General features: G+C 34.0%; 2 protein-coding genes across 5 annotated transcripts in view; one reads left to right on the plus strand and one right to left on the minus strand.

Annotated features, from left to right (window-relative positions):
• LOC123528694 (isocitrate dehydrogenase [NAD] subunit gamma, mitochondrial-like) overlaps positions 1–7,525 on the minus strand; it is a 21,490-nt gene extending 13,965 nt beyond the window's left edge. For 3 of the 4 annotated variants that reach the window (XM_045308623.2, XM_045308624.2, XM_045308626.2), the window contains exons 1-8: positions 7,397–7,525; positions 6,344–6,394; positions 5,462–5,556; positions 4,358–4,473; positions 3,242–3,296; positions 1,947–2,079; positions 1,613–1,746; positions 189–291 (exon numbers count right to left, since the gene is read on the minus strand). In XM_045308623.2, the coding sequence (XP_045164558.2) occupies positions 189–291; positions 1,613–1,746; positions 1,947–2,079; positions 3,242–3,296; positions 4,358–4,473; positions 5,462–5,556; positions 6,344–6,394; positions 7,397–7,465 (756 nt within the window). In that variant the 5' untranslated portion in view covers positions 7,466–7,525. The remainder of the gene's footprint in view (positions 1–188; positions 292–1,612; positions 1,747–1,946; positions 2,080–3,241; positions 3,297–4,357; positions 4,474–5,461; positions 5,557–6,343; positions 6,395–7,396) is intronic. The other variant, XM_045308625.2, reaches the window with a different exon arrangement.
• LOC123528695 (ankyrin repeat domain-containing protein 6-like) lies at positions 7,411–16,338 on the plus strand. Its single transcript, XM_045308627.2, has 6 exons — positions 7,411–7,546; positions 7,740–7,846; positions 9,206–9,371; positions 9,849–10,000; positions 11,625–11,824; positions 14,705–16,338. The coding sequence occupies exons 3-6, from the start codon at positions 9,218–9,220 to the stop codon at positions 15,219–15,221; spliced, it is 1,023 nt and encodes a 340-aa protein (XP_045164562.2). The 5' UTR covers positions 7,411–7,546; positions 7,740–7,846; positions 9,206–9,217; the 3' UTR covers positions 15,222–16,338.
• Positions 16,339–16,641: the final 303 nt, after the last annotated feature.

Here is a 16,641-nt window from a genome sequence, read left to right on the forward strand (position 1 = left end):
TGGACTTCATTTATCCGAGTATTAATGAACCGACATCATATTGCAATTTGATGTCATAATTGTCATAATAATACTCTCCTACCGGTCTATGCATCAATCATAGTCTATCACAGTATATACATAGCTTGACCATCTTTGTTTAACTCTCAATCAGATCAAGCCATGTTAGAATGTAATGTAATATCTACCTGCATACTGGCATTATCAATGATCATATCATTGAATTCAATCTCTGGGTAATCTTTCGACACATTTCTACAACAATTCAGAAATAACCCATCTCCAAGTTTCCTGTAAATATTCAATCAAAATTTAAAATTGTCATAACATTTGTTACTAGTTACGTGTACTGTGTTCAACTGAATGTTTCTCAGTTCAGGCAAGAATTACAGAAACTTATTTCAGGATTTTTATGCAAATATTAAACTTCCTTTAACAATTAAAAGTTTCTACTAAATAAATACAGGCCGTCAATACACATGTGTGTTTGTTTGCTTTCCCCCACACCCTCCCAAGGATGGGCCAATTTTATCCCCAGGGGATAATTGAGCAATCTTGGTAAAGGACTACTACACAATGCTACATGCCAAATATCAAATCCCTAGGCCCTGTGGTTTTGGACAAGAAGATTTTCCCTATATAAGTTTATATAAACCCCCAAGGAGCCATATTTGACCCTAGGGGGATAATTCAAATAGTCTTGGTAGAGGACCATTAGATGATGCTACGAAAAACAGCTATATCCTACGCCACTGTTATGGATAGTGAAAGGGTTGATGGCACTGGGTTGAAGCATTGACGTTGTTAAGTATATTTTATAGTCCATGTATGACGACATTAATCAATGAATTTAAAAATCCTTCAAGGGGTTTAGGAGATACAAAGCGGACACAAAATGGTAGGTTCAAACCTTTGACCTTGAGTTGTGACCTTGACATTGAGCAGACATGGCTGACTTATCAGTTCTGCACATCATTTTGATGAGGTGATCATTTGACCCAAGTTTCATGAAAATCCTTCAAGGGATTTAGGGTATTCAGAACTCAAACCTTTGATCTAGAGTTGTGACCTTGACCTTGAGCCGACATGGCTGACTCATGAGTTCTGCGCATCATCTTGATGAGGTGACCATTTGGCCAGTTTCATGAAAATCCTTCAAGGGGTTTAGGAGATACAGAGCAGACACAAAATGGAAGGATTAGAAAGACAGAGTAAATCTATACGAGTAAAAAAAAATGTCAAACAGAACTGACTCCTCTCATATTTTAAATCTTATATTTTATAAAAATGATTTGGAACAAGCTTATAAATTTGACCATGTCTTATTAATGATAAAGTACTTCCAGCAGTTAGAGCTACCAGTATTAAATTATCTTACGGCAGAAATGTGAATTCTTTCCACAATTGTTTGCTAAGACTATCAAAACTTCAGAATGTTAGTATAACAGAATGTTAGTACAACAGAATGTTAGTATAACAGAATGTTAGCATCAATGGAGCCTTACTAAAATCATTTGACAAGTTGGTTACTGTTAAGAATATTCTCACTCAGTATCATCAATCCGTCTCAATAACTCTCAATCTCTAAGTACAATAACTTTGTGGAACTTACATGATATTTGCCTTATGTACCGCTGTCACCTTTTTCCTTCCATGTTTCTTAGCATATTCAAACGCATATCTGGCAATATTTGTAGACTTCGCTTCAGTGATTATTTTTAGACTTTCGATTACACCCTGCACATTCTGAAATACCATTAACATATATAACGCTAAAACACTCAAATTCTGTCACGGTCTCATTTCACAGGTTCCCTCTTGAAACTTTAGTCAGCATATATTTAAACAATAATGAAAAAAAACACACCCTATTACAAAATTATTTAATAAGAAATTTGATAATGGAGTAAGCAAATATTTATGTTCTCAAATATAAACAAGCTTACCTCATGTTCGAGGTTAGAATATTCTCCCTCTGTGTTCTCACGAATCAAGACCATGTCTATTCCTGCATGTCTCGTTGGTACACCAGGCATAGATTTACATCTTACAATACTGCCAAATAGTTTAAGGTCTGTCCTGAAATTAAATACAAATCCTATTAGATATTATTAGATTAGCAACTACAAAACAATTTCATTTCAGTAATACACATTTTTTGGGAGGTTATTCACAAAAGTGATTCACAGACAGTGTAATTTTGTTTCTTGCTGTATTTAATATTACTGATTGAAAAAGATAATCAAGGTTATAACTGACATTTCACATAAAGAAGTTCATTATTCTTCTAGCTTTATTTGTTTTCCAGGTAGTTGCTAGAAAAGTCTGATCAAATTGTCTGTGTTTTGTTATTGATTTGGTGTTAACCCTTATCATGCTGGACACGACTGATTCTGCCTTTGCGAACAGTGCAGATCATGAACAGCCTGCACATCCATGCAGTCTGATCAAGATCTGCACTGTTCGCCATACAGTCAGTATCTTTTTGGTCAGCACCCCTTTTAAACATTTAATGGTACTGTCCAAATTGAAAGATGGACAGGTTAAGGGTTAAGGCAGATATTTCTACTACAAAAACGTGCTACTAAACACGGCTTCGAAAACTGCTGGTTTCCTGGCTTTAGACCAACTTATAGCTTTTCAGACCAATTTATGAAGTGTAAAAAAATAGTGGTTCGGGAAAAAGAGAAAAGTTTTAAAAAAATCCCTGAAAACTGAATGCAAAACAACATGCCAGAAATAAATTGCTGACTGGATTTTCAAATCACAAATAAACGCAATGTTGTCCTTCCCAAAGAAAAATTTGAACAAAGAAACGATCAGGTATAGCATAGATTGACCTTTATTATTGTATGATTATGGTGACTGGTCTATCATTTTTAATGCATGACCGATTGATTTCTTTATTCTATCACATTTTACAAATATAGTTCCATGTATAAATACAATAGCTGGACTGAAGTCTAGTGGGACCTGCTTTTTCCTTGAACCGACTGGGTTTTTGAAATTTCCGAAGCTCAGGTACTAAACTATTTTCAATCCATAGTTCTTTCCCTCTTGTACCTCATCACTTTCCCTCATAATGCAACTGAGTGAAAGGATAAATGACTAAAACTTAACACAGGAACTGTTTCTTGCCAGTCAAACTCCTGACTTCAGAACTGAACACAAAGCTTATCCTACAGTTAAACCTAAACAAATTTTACAAGTATAAATAGAATAAGGAATAGGAAGAACAAACCTTAGTTTAACATTCATGGAGGGTACAGTACTTTCATGATTTGTTGCTATGTTTCCTGTAAATAAATATTTGAGCCGTGCCATGAGAAAATCAACATAGTGGCTTTGCGACCAGCATGGATCCAGACCAGCCTGCGCATTCGCGCAGTCTGGTCAGGATCCATGCTGTTCGCTAACAGTTTCTCCAATTCCAATAGGCTTTAAAAGCGAACAGCATGGAGCCTGACCAGACTGCGTGGATGCGCAGGCTGGTCTGGATCCATGCTGGTCGCACACCCACTATGTTGGTTTTCTCATGGCACGGCTCATTTATGTACATAACGTTAATTGGAGACCCCAGTGCAGTTCAAAGTGTGTATCACAAAAGTGAAAATTCAAGACAAAAACATCAGTCATAAATTTCTATGACATTTTTGCAGGAACTTGGTCCTTTAGAAAATCCTGAGTTGAAAATAAAACTGATCATATTAAATCTTTTTTTTTTCTTAAAAATTCAAATTATAAACTAGAGCTGCTTTTGAGAAAAGCGCATGTCTCCCACAACTGCCTAATCATCTGAATAGTAGTATATGAGTCAACCATGTACCAAGACCTAAACTGCCTAATCATCTGACATGATTAGGTCTTGGGGCCTAAATGAGTCCTATACTACTAATGATTAGTAATATATGAGTCATTTATGTGCCCCAAGACCTGAGCGTTTTTCGGTAATTCCATAATTCCGCAGTGCCTGGGCCTATTTGGCTAGTTATCAAACTTGGCCGAGCAAAAACAACAGTGGTGTGGGAGACATAACTAGTAATCAGGTCTTTCTAGTCATGGACTGTTTGACAAAACCACTCCTGGACAAAACATTAAATAAACTGGACAAAACTCCTTCACACTGATTTTACATAACCTCTATTATCCATAATTTCAAGGTGGACAAATCCCATGATTTAAAACATCTTGAGGAATAAAACCCCTCCTATTGTGTTCTAGAATTGCTATCCCTTATGGGAGGATTTTGTCTGTGAGTGATTTTGTCCAGACCCCATACGCTTTTAAAATTTGAGCTTTGAAGTTTGAACCATAAAACAAAAGTTTTTTTGTTTTTTTTCTCAACTGAAAGATTTACCCTTTAACGCCACACCATTCCTGCCTACTGAGAGTAAAGCCTGGTTGAGAAACTCTTCATCTGTGGTTTCAACATTTATGTTCACCTCTTCGAAAACAACAGGAGCACCTGCATATCTGAAAACATAAATTCAAATATACATTCTCAATAAACTTGTCAATAAAATTGTCTGTCCTTTGCATTTTTTCCCTAGTTTTCTGTACTGTGTGTATGTTCTTAGACTGCAAATCACATGCATTATTTTACGCTTTGAAGTAAAAATGCAATTCCTCTTGATGAATCATTTCAACGTAACTGTACATGTAGCTAATCTTGTAATGAACTGACCTAGTACACAGGGCATGTCTGATGTCTCTCAGCTTGTTGGTAACATTTACCTCTAATGAACAGACTCAGTCGAACCAAGTCTACTATTATTCTGCAGGGTTGCGTTCATTACTTCCAAGGGATCATCTTAAAGATTTATCAACTATCACAAGTCTTTAAATGTTGTGTGGGGGCTGGAAAAAGTCTCCCTGTACTTGGCCTCGGGTGTTGTTATATTTTCTGGTCCTTTTGGACCATAGAGTACATTCAATTTTACTATAACAGAATTCCGCTTAAGAAAGGTGCTAGCGGGCTAGGCGGCACGAAAGGTGTTGCACACTTTATTACAGACTCAATTAAACCGAGCCTGCTATTATTTTGCTAACAACATAAGCTAGATCACATCAAGAAAATATTTCATCACGTCAAGAAAATATTTCATGAATCACCAAATCCAAGAATTTTAAGAAAACAAGAGATGTCACCAGAAAGAGAAGAATGCCACCGAGTGCAGAGCCCTTTCCTACAGGTTAGGGTCAATGGTGTAGAACTAACTCTTGTACATGACACACCTCTCATCTTACCATTTGTGTAAGACCTCATAAGAATCACTCCAGCAGTTTAAAAAGTATAAATGAGAAACAACTGTTTCCAACAGGTGGACAAACTAACAAAAACAAAATACGGTTTACTATTTGCCTTCCTTCAGTGGCTTAAAAATCTTATCATGGAATGGGTAGCTTTTTTTCTAATGTAAAAACTGGATGTTTGAGGGATAAGAAATATTTGGACATGTACCTGAATATTTCCTGGACATGCTTCAACAGCTCTGGACCAACACCATCTCCTGTTAGAACAGTCACTGTGTTTCTTCCTCCATATTTAGAGAACTTCTAGAGAAACAAAAATATATTACACAAGATAGTCAGTATATTATCTTAGTTCAGCATCAAGAGAAAGCTATTAGAGCTAAATTGTAAAATATAATTCACATTAAAAATTCTGGTCATTAGATATAAAGCAAACATCGTGAATATACCAAGGAACTATTAGGTAAAGGTACCATAAAATATATCTAATCATACAGTTAACATAATTAGGAAATGAATTATTCTGAAGACCTCTACCATGCAAACATCTCATGGCTTAAAATATTCTTGAACCATTTCCTGAATGGCATTTAAAACTGATCTTGATCAGCACAGATTACTTGTACATGTATTTTAATTTAGTGGCTGATAATGACCAAAGGTTTGTTTCCTGGACTAAACCCAGCCTCATTATTTTCAGCCATTCAAGTTAAGCCAGAAGAATTAGTTGTGCTTCTGGTCAAAGGATAAGGCTGCTAGGCATCAGCAGGTACAGGTGGGTACTTTTTCATAATTAAGTATGTCATGTACACAGAAAATATTTTTAAAAATCCCATTAATACATGTAGAAAAATTTAACACTACACATTATACTAAACCTGCACCATTTTCACATCCATTCAGGTAAAAAAAAATTTTGTCCCTGAAATACTGTCAGCCGTCAAAAAACCTTTGTTTTAAGGTTTATTTTTGCCAAAGTTATTTTAATGCACTCACATTCTGAAGGTTTTCAACCTAAAAGTAGTAAATGATGTATAATAATATTGTCTAATGAAATTTTGATTGCAGACTAAAATATACTAGGCCTTACCTCTACAGAAGACGCAGAAGCTGTAACATTGGTTCTCTGAGATGGAGTAGCCTGTAATGCAAACAATACACTGTTTATAAAATAAGGACTGTAATTATACCAGTATTGTTTAATTTTGTTGTTAGTTTTAAAATTCTTGAAGATTAAGGGATGATGGAGTCCATTAAATATCTGTTAAAAAAATCTACTTTTAAGCCAGTGCTATATCGAGCGTCAAGGGGTGTTGCACACTTCATTAATTACTTCTCTGAAACAGACTAAATCAAACTGAGTCTGCTATCACTTTGCTTGGATGCATCCATGCTTCTAAAGGATCTCCATATAGATTCTAATTTTATATACATGAACAAAAAATATTTAAACATATAGCTGATTATTTTACTGCAGTGTTAAGGTAACATCTAACATAATGAGATACAATAACCAGAAAATTCATAGTTTTGGATATTATTTGATTAATTTGGCATAAATCAATGAGGAATTAAATCCCCTTTCAATACATGTAAGTTTTATTTGAATTTATGGCTAATTTGTGAAATAATCAGCATTTAAACCTGTAGCATGTAAAGCGTTGGCAGCGACAGAAATTTCATCAGAAATTGCTTCCACTATTTTGGTCTTTCGAGTGTTTGACACGAGTGGGGATATTGCCCATATGAAAAAATTTTCTCATTATTTCCTAGAATCGCGTCAAATTAGTTGGACTTGGCCAGAGGCAGAGTAGACATACTCATGATACTGTTGCCGAGTGGCTGCTTTTTAATTGCTGACATTTGCAGCCACCCCGACATGACTAAAGATGTCAAAAACCCGGTGGATGTAATCTGCTTGCTTTACAAAATATGTTACAGTTTGACCGTCACAATATAAAAAAACTGTATGTGTCGGATTAGTTCGACTGCTGTGGTCGATATACTCCACCCACTAAATTTTCATATTTGTTAATTTTGCTTTCAGTATTTCAACTTAACTTTAGAGATATAAATTCTTTTAAAGATAAAGTCGATGGAAAAATAACGTCGGATATAATATACTCTACTTAGGTTACCTCACCTGCGGTAAAACTCTCAGATTTTTAAGAAGTTTTTGAAGCTGAATTGAACGCCGTATGGACGCAGCCATGTTTGCCCTTGACCTTTATAAGGATAAACAACGAACACATCCAATTGTTGGAGCCATCTGTCAAATTGGAAGAAAAATAAGGTATCTTACAAATAGTTTCTTTCAAAGGCAAATGCAGAAAAATATTGGTAGAGACATACATTAAACTGACGAAGAATGTTTTAGTTTTAAGCAAACACATTGTCACCATTTTCCAGTACTGCAATATTCAGATAATAAGTCATCTATGTTGGATTAACTATTGCTGCTTTTTCAAAGTTTTTGTGCATTTCAGAATGACAAGAATGTAAGATAAAGCATCAGCTGTGTAGACCTTGATTGGTTACTATATTGTTTTGATGTACAGACAACTGAGATACTAACATGTCCAATTTCTGTAAGGTATGGGTTTTTTTTTGTTTTTTTTTGACAGTTCTTAAATTTTTCAATGGTCCTAGAGTTTATGATATAAATTCAAGATAATTTATATTATCTGATGTATCTAATTTATCATTTACTGTTAGTTTATCTGATATATCACTTGAGTACTATTTTATTAGTGAGCATTATTTCCTGTCTTGATGTCAAGATAAGTTATGATCTTCTTTTGATAAGTAGCTACCCTGTCTTTGACTTTGGAATGATCCTATCACATAAAAAAGAAGGGTCAATTTCCAGAAAAGTTCCAGCCGGTCTAAATTCAGACAAGGAACTGTGTCTTTTACATATCTTAAATGTTTAGGACTTGCTAATTTCTATTTTCCACCCTTTGTTTACAGTAAATGTGTAGTTGTGTTATAAACTAGAAGATGAGGGTATACATATAAGCATGTCAGAAGTTTGATTCATTTGTATTTATATACAGGAATGTTCCATAATGATCTTTGAACTTTTTATAAGTTCCTTGTCAAAGTGGTATGTTTTTGAGATTTCTGTTATTATGTAAGCAGTATTCAATTTCGTAAAGTTTTAGACACATTACAGATTTAGACTAATAATTGTTTTAACAGTATTTTTAAAATTGATGCAGAAAGCTTCGCATGTCTGACCATGTATGGTACTTTTCCCCCTGAGCTGCTCATATTACTATCATTTCAGTTTTCATACTGAGAAATCATTAGTATTAGTGGGGGACTAATTTTCGAGGATTTCTTGACTGAGTCAATCCACAAAATTTAATCCCATCAAACAAGTAAAATTCCCATTCATTTTTTTTCCAAAAGTTAAAATCCACATGAATATTCTCTTTGACAAAAAGCAATATGAAACAGATTCTTGTGGGAAAGTGGTTGTTTATTGAAATATAGAGCGTAATATCAGTATTTAATGAAATCCAACGGTCAGTTTGATTTAACAAAATACTGTAGAAAGATGTTGTCAAAAGAATATTATTAAATAAATCAGTAGCTGCTTAATTTGACTTTTGACCATAATTAAGATCTTACTGATAAAAAATTATACATTGTGACAAAGGCTGTGAGAACAATATTACTTATTTCTGCTGATAAGAAATTTATAATATATTTACTGCAGATAAGAAATTTATGACTTTCATACAGCTGATAAGTAATTTATGACTTCTTTACTGCTGATAAGAAATTTATGACTTCTTTACTGCTGATAAGAAATTAAAAAACTGTAGGTTATAAATTTATAGTGACATCCTGTTGATGGTTAAAATCTTGATGCATTTAGATCCAGGTCAAGATTGCCTATCATTGGCAGATAAATATTTTCAAATCGGAATGAAATCATTTTCAGATCTGATGCAAGATGGAATATCATGGTTTATTAAATAGCCATGTCCTTACTGCGATGAAGAAGAGAGACGTGGAGAAAGTGCAGAAGCTTTTACTGATGCCAAACTTTGACCTCAACTATTCATCCAAGAAGAAAATCACACCATTGATACTTGCAGCAAAACTAGGTTAGTTTTTTAATGATATAAAGAACGCAATTTTTTTAAGAGACTCAAGACCTTTGTTAAAAATGATAAATGTTGTTCTCTGGTATGTTTACCATAGGTTTAGATATTTGACTAATATTGTAGAAAGTATTACTGAATCCATGATCTTGATTACCTCCCTTTGTGGTTTTAACTGTATAACTTCATGTATAGTGGTTTTCTAACCATTACATGAATTATGTTTATTTTCTATTTGGACATCTACTTTATTTTTTTAACATATTATTTAAACTAAAAGCTTATAGAACTATTTCTTAAATTATTTCTTTAAGTTATTTACAGTGTTCCTTCTTCTTTGCAATTTGCATACATTGTAATCAGTGTTACATAATGGTGAACATAAACATGATTTACCCATTTATGAGTTCATTTTCAAACATTTCTCTATTAGTTTGTACAAAATACTGATGCAATATTAATATACTGATCATGTTTCAGGTCTATTCAGTATATGTGAGAAGTTGGTTTCTTTGAAGGTTGACCTTTCTTGCTCTGATCTGGATGGACGGACAGCATTACACCGTGCTAGTTACCATGGTTACGCAGACATTGTTAATTTATTGATAAAAGCAGGATGCTACGTAAACACAGTAAGTTAGTTTCTGCATCATAAAAATTGTCATTATAAACCAGAAAGTAAATGTGGAATTCTTGGAAGCATAAAGCACATCATACACAGAAGAGGAACCAAACTGAATTCATGCATATACCACTTTTTAAACTGACAATGTAAATGAAGAATTTTGTATGACTCTGTCAGACTGATGGAACAAGTAAAAAATGCTCATTTTTGTATAAAGTAAAAATCTCAATGATCGTATTGAAAGTTATTTGAGACAAAGTGTATAATAATATGTTATGTTTTCAGTAGGACTTAATATAGCTGAAGGAAAACAGAATAGGTTCTTGCAAAGTTACAAAAGAAAATAACAAAAATGCTTGAACTGAATAGTTTACTGTTTACTGGTATTCCACTAAAAGACATCAACAGTAAATACGAGGTGCTGGAATGACAGGGTAGTGTTAGAGGATAGATGTGCTTTAATTAACATGTCATCATTCATTCTGAGGTTAACATTAGGGTTTTTACATAGTTCATTTTGAGGGATGAACAAAAAACTGTTGTAAGTTTTTCTTTAAATTCAGTGAGTTTCAACAGCTTTTAGCTCCACTATTCAGGAAATAGGGGTGCTATTCTACTTGCCCCGGCATCGGCGTGAGCTTTCTTGGTTAAAGTTTTTCGGCAACCTTTGTTTTTCTTTGTTACTATTGCTTATATCTTACTGTAACTTCACATTAACAATGTTCAGCATGCAAACAAAGTATATGCAGGGGCTGGGCCCATTATACCCAAGGTCAGGGTCACCAAGGTGTTATACTTAAGTTATTTTTAAATTTAAAGTTTTTTGGGAACCTTTGTTTTTCTGTCATATCTTTGTTACTTAACAAATAATCAAGGCCTTCGAGTGGTTTATCGTCTGATTTGCCACGGTTCAGAGTTTGGATGCGTAGGAATTGAACCACAAGGGCGTTAGCCCGAGTGGTTAAATACTGAAGCATCTGAACGATGAACCGTGGTTAATTAGACGATAAATCACAAAAAGGCCTTGATTGTTTTCATTCTGACATGCTCATTGATATATTTTAATAAATATTATGCTGGACTTCATTTAATTGAGGAGTAATGTAGCGGACATCATGCACCAGTTTGACGTCATAATTGACGTCATAATGCTCTCTTACCGGTCCGCGCGTCAACCGTTGTTTATCGCAGAATATACAGAGCTTGATTTTCTTCTTTGTTTAACTGGAAATCAAATCGAGCTATGTTAGAATGTTGCTTCTATCTATATTTTCATGTTAAATTTTTCCAAAAGCTTTGTTTATAGACATATCTTTGTTACTTTAAAAGATAATGACTTGAAATTAAAAAGTTTAACGTTTCTTTATTATCATCATCTGCATGTGTGATTACAATCCCCATAACTCTAATTGTATTTTTGACAGAATTATGCCCCTTTCAAAGTAGAGGTCTCTTATTGAGACATAAATTCATTTTACAAATTGCCGAATAGTGGAGTGCGCTGTCTTATGGACAGCTCTTGCAACATGTTCTTTTTGCCCTTGTTTTCTCATTTGTAAGTTTTGAAGTCTTTAAGCAGCATGACTGTTGCACCATTCTATAGTCTAACTGAAAAATGAATTGTCTTTAAGGTTAACCTCGAAGGTGATCTCTCTCTTCATGAGGCAGTTTCAAATGGCAATGTTCAAACAGTAGAGGCACTGTTGACGGCAGGAAGTGACATCAACAGACCTAATCAGGTGACGGGAAGTACACCTTTAGACCTTTCTGTACTTCATGAGAGAGCAGACATTGTCAGTACATTGTTGCAAGGTGGTGCTAATGTTCATAGGTAAATAAACCATTGATTTTATTTTCTTTGTAGGAAATTGCTAGAATCAGTGTTAACTCAGTAACTTTTGGATTTGGTACATGATACAGCAGTATATTTTCGAATGCTATACAACACACAAGAAAGTTACTTTTTTGATGGTAGATGAAAGAAATCTTCAACAGTTACAATATGCAAAATTATTTTTTAAAGTAGCTCCTAGCTAAAAGTATTTCCACAGTGCTCTACAAAACACAAAGATATGGAAATCATTTAATGTTTTGATACTTTACATCAACATCATTGTGTCCACACAGTTGTTGATGTTCCATAAGCTTAAACATTCCATATGGTTCATACAGAACTTCAGAGGAAGAGTTGAAATACTTTTCAAGTTCTTTTATTAAATTAGGACTAACTCTTGGCATCATGACATTATTAAATAGTTATCTGCTTACAGATAATACTCCCAATATCTACATGTCTATCACTGTGTATACTATACCCAAATGGGTTATATTTTCTTTAAGGTGTAGCAACTATTTACTACTGAAAATTCTATTTACACCAGTTTCTGACCTGTTACCATTGTGGAGAATATGGTTCTTACAAAAGATCTTAGCACTTGCATCCAATAATGAATGATGAAGAGATGCCAATAATTTTGTCACACTGGGAACAAATACACTTAGTTCTGTCAGTTTTAAAGGGTTAAACATTGGCTTATAGTCTTCAGTGGTCTCCTATTTATTTGGGGTTCTACTGTTTACCACTAAGGTGGCACTAAGGGGGTGCAAAGGTCAGTTAAAGAGTCACTAAGGACCACTAGGGAGGCATTAAAAGCTATTAAAGTGGAATTATGTGCATTTTTCAAGTAAAAGTCAAGCTTAAATAGATGTGCACGTAAAAAGGATGGAGGAAATTATAGCTTTTAACCCAACATACCAAACTCTTCCTGTTACCAGTACAAAATAATAAGTTTCCAAATATGACTTTTCTTATTTTGACTGGGGCAGTCTTTTTAAAAAACGTCAAAATGCAAGCAGGAGTTGCTTCCCTTCTACTTCAGAAATTTCAATTTTCAGGTAAGGGAGATCATTGCGCAGAAGATTGAAAAAGATATCTATTATTTTATCCGTCCGATTTCTTTATTTTTAAAGCATCAACTTCAAATACTAATGCGGCATTATCGTTAATTTAACACATCTAAATGCACAGCAACCGAAAATTGCTTTTATAGAACACTCACCCAAAACACACTATATGCAGTATTAGATGCGCAAAATGCCACTTTAAAGAGTGGTTAAAAATATTACAATTATTTTAAATAGTGCATTATGGGAGTTTAATTCTAGGCTTTGGTTCATTCAGGACCACTAATGAGCCACAAAGGGGTCTCTGAGGACATAGTTCACTTAGTAGTCCTTAGTGGTGAATTGTAGAACTGATTAATTGGAGTATACACATCCGTTTTCCTTACTGGTTTTATTAACAATTAATTCACTTAAACCAGATAAAAATTTGCAAGTAATTGTGTCATTCTAATTTAAAACAAACATGGAAATTCACAAAATCAATGTTACAGTAGAAATAGCACACTGTGTTAATCTGGTTTAAATACCGTCGGGCAAAGCATAATAGCCTATAGGCTAATAAAACATCCCCCCTCCCATGTTTTGTGAATAATATTTAAATAAGTTTTCCGATCTAGCCAAGTTCATGACAGAATGTTCATAAGAACTACTATTGAATTCAAGTACTTTTTAGCTCGACTATACAATGTATGGAGAGCTATCCTACTTGATCGGGCATCGGCATCTTTCTGCATCCGCACCTTGGATAAAGTTTTGGTGCACTTTATCTTTGTTTTTACTTGATTGATTTGTTCAACATCATCACCCACATCATACGGCACAAGGGTCATAACTCTTGCACCAATATTTCATTAATTATCCTCCCTTTTTACTTAGAATTTCAGGTTAAAGTTTTGGTGCACTTCACTTTATCTCAGTTATTACTAAATGGATTTGATTCAAACTTTAAATAGTTGTTTACCATCATCACCTACATCATATGACACAAGGTCCACAACTCTGGTACCAATTTTCCATGAACTATGCCCCCTTTTTACTTAGAATTTTATGTTAATTTTGATGCATTTTCTGTTATTTCAGAAAGGCATAATCATCACCTACTTCATTTGACACAAGGGCCATAACTGTGACATCGGTATTTTATGAGTTATCCCCCTTTTTACTTAAAAGTCAGGATAAAGTTTTTATGCAGTTTCACTCTATCTCTGTTATAACCAAACAGAATTGATTCAAACAGTTGTACCAAATCATCATCCACATCATGAAACAAGCACCAAATTTTTTAATTATTCCCCGTTTTGCTTAAGATTTCAGGTTAAAGTTTTGATGCACTTTCATTTTATCTCTGTAATTACCAAATGGCTTTGATTCAAACTTAGAATAGCTGTACCACAACTTCACCCACATTATTTGATACAAGGGCCATAACTCTTGCACCAATATTTCATGAATTATGACCCCTTTTTACTAAGAATTTCATGTTAATTGTGGTGCACTTTCACTATATCTTTGTCATAACTTTATGAATTTGATTAAAACTTAAATTAGTTTTTCCAAATCATCATCATCATCATCATCATATGATAAAAGGTCCGTAACTCGGTAATTTTATGAGTTTTATCCCCATTTTACTAAGAATTTCGTCACATTTGAGTCATTAAACACTCCAGTGACAGGTACAGCTTCCTCAGATGTTCCCAATTTCACTATCCAGCATCAAAATAGTCAAGCGCGCTGTCTCCTGTGACAGCTGTTGTTAGTCTTTGTTAACCCTGTTTAATCACAATACCAATATTTTTTGCTTCAAAAAGTCCAGTGCAGGAGAAACAGCCCTACATTTTGCTGTACAAGTAGGCTCAGTGAAAATAATAGAGGAGCTGCTTGGGGCTGGAGCTGACATAAACTGTGTGAATAATCTCGGGGAAACACCTCTTGCACTTGCAGTTCAGGAGAAGAAATTGAAGATTGTGAAATATTTAGTGGAAGCCGGGTGTAAGTTAGATCATTCCGAGTATCTGTCACCGCTGTATATTGCTTGTCGACAAAACAGTCAGAATATTATCTGTTATTTATTATCAGAAGGATTCAATTTAAGTCAAGACAGGTGGATTATGAGATATACCTACTTAAAACTAGAAGAATCTAATCCAGAATTACTGGCATACGTGTTCCACAGGTGTGAAAACCCGTTAACATTAAAAGAGATTTGTCGTAGTAACATACGAAGAGCATTACAACCAAGATTGAAAGAAAAAATCACACATCTTAAGTTGCCAAAGTCTGTCAAGCAGTGGGTCGCCAGTGATATAATCTATATTTTCTGACTTTCTTTAAGTGCCAAATTTTACAATTTTTGTGTATTTGTTTTGACAAAACTCTTGTTTTAGTTTTTAGTGACTTTTGTTACTCGCCTTGAAAATGTATGTTTAAGCTTGCATTTGTTAATGGTTCAGTTGATCTTGTGAGATTCAGTTATACTGACTGTTTCAGATTATTTTAATGTATTTAACTGTTACTTTATTTGAAAGTTTCTCTAACATAAATGTCTTAAAAGTTTTTGAAAGATTTTTGTTATATGAATTGTTTACAGGTTTTCTTGCCATAATATTTAACAGTGTAAAAGTTTTACATGCACACTTCTCTAGTCATTAGTTTTAGTTTTATTTTCTCATTGTGTAGGTTTTCATTGTGTTGAGAGATTTGTGATGCTAGATAGTCGGTAACGCCAAACCAGGGTTTTGCTCAATTTTAAACCATTGTGTCTTTGAGTCTGGAGATTTATTGTATATTCCAAGAAAATTCAGAGTTAAACATTCAGTATAACGTACCTCAGTGGTCACTTATTAAGCAGCAAGTTAGCTAACTTCCCAATTGACTTTTTGCTCTTATTTCAACTTGTCTCAAGTAGCCACCTGCATTAAGCAGCCACATCGTGTCACTCACTTGGCTAACTGCTTAAAAGTTTATTTGTGCATGTAAAGATTTACCAGGAAAGTATTTATATTTGATAACATGCTGATACTTTCACTGGCTTCAAGTATATAATTCCATAAACCTTTGACTTTTACATTTCTTTTGAAATCCAGTAAGTTATTGCTTAAGGTTTTACTCTAGCGATATTTTTTTTGTAGCAGAATTAAACAGATATTGCTGAATTTTTAACCAAAATCAAGATATTGTTGTTTTTAACCAACATCACTGGAAACCAATTTAAAGATTTTGACACTGTTGTGAAAATGACGTACTTTGATGCTGGTACAACATATGTTTTCTTTGTTGACAAGAACTCTGACAATGCATCTCAGAGTTATGATTTCCTAATCATGTACGTTTGTATTTATTTTTTCATTGCTTATTGTGTTTTTATGGCTCGTTATTTTACTTCTTTTCTCAGATGGTATTTGTAAAAAGAAATTTGAAAATAAAAAGGTATTACTGGCATGTTATAGTGAAAACTTTTTTGTAAAGATGGTAAAACAAACCGTAATAACTAATACAAAAAAAATAGGGGTCATCTACTTCATAACCCTAATCATGCTATAAAATTTTAATGTTCTGGGTCAAATGGATCTCAAATTATGAAGCAGAAACCGTTTCCAAGTTTAAGGGCCCTGTTTCCTTGACCTTTGATTTACTGATCCCAAAAACTATAGGGATCATCTTTATGAGCCAAGTCATGCTAAGTTTGAAGGTTCTGAGTCAAGTGGTTCTGGAGTTATTAAGCAGAAATTAATTTCAATGTTC

Source organism: Mercenaria mercenaria, chromosome 13 (assembly GCF_021730395.1).
Source record: "Mercenaria mercenaria strain notata chromosome 13, MADL_Memer_1, whole genome shotgun sequence".
NCBI classification, from domain to species: Eukaryota; Metazoa; Mollusca; class Bivalvia; order Venerida; family Veneridae; genus Mercenaria; species Mercenaria mercenaria.

Coding starts and splice junctions, on each gene's coding strand:
- LOC123528695 (XM_045308627.2), top strand. CDS start 9,218: ATGGAATATCATGGTTTATTAAATAGCCATGTCCTTACTGCGATGAAG. Junction 9,372..9,848: donor GATACTTGCAGCAAAACTAG/GTTAGTTTTTTA, acceptor ATCATGTTTCAG/GTCTATTCAGTATATGTGAG. Junction 10,001..11,624: donor CAGGATGCTACGTAAACACA/GTAAGTTAGTTT, acceptor ATTGTCTTTAAG/GTTAACCTCGAAGGTGATCT.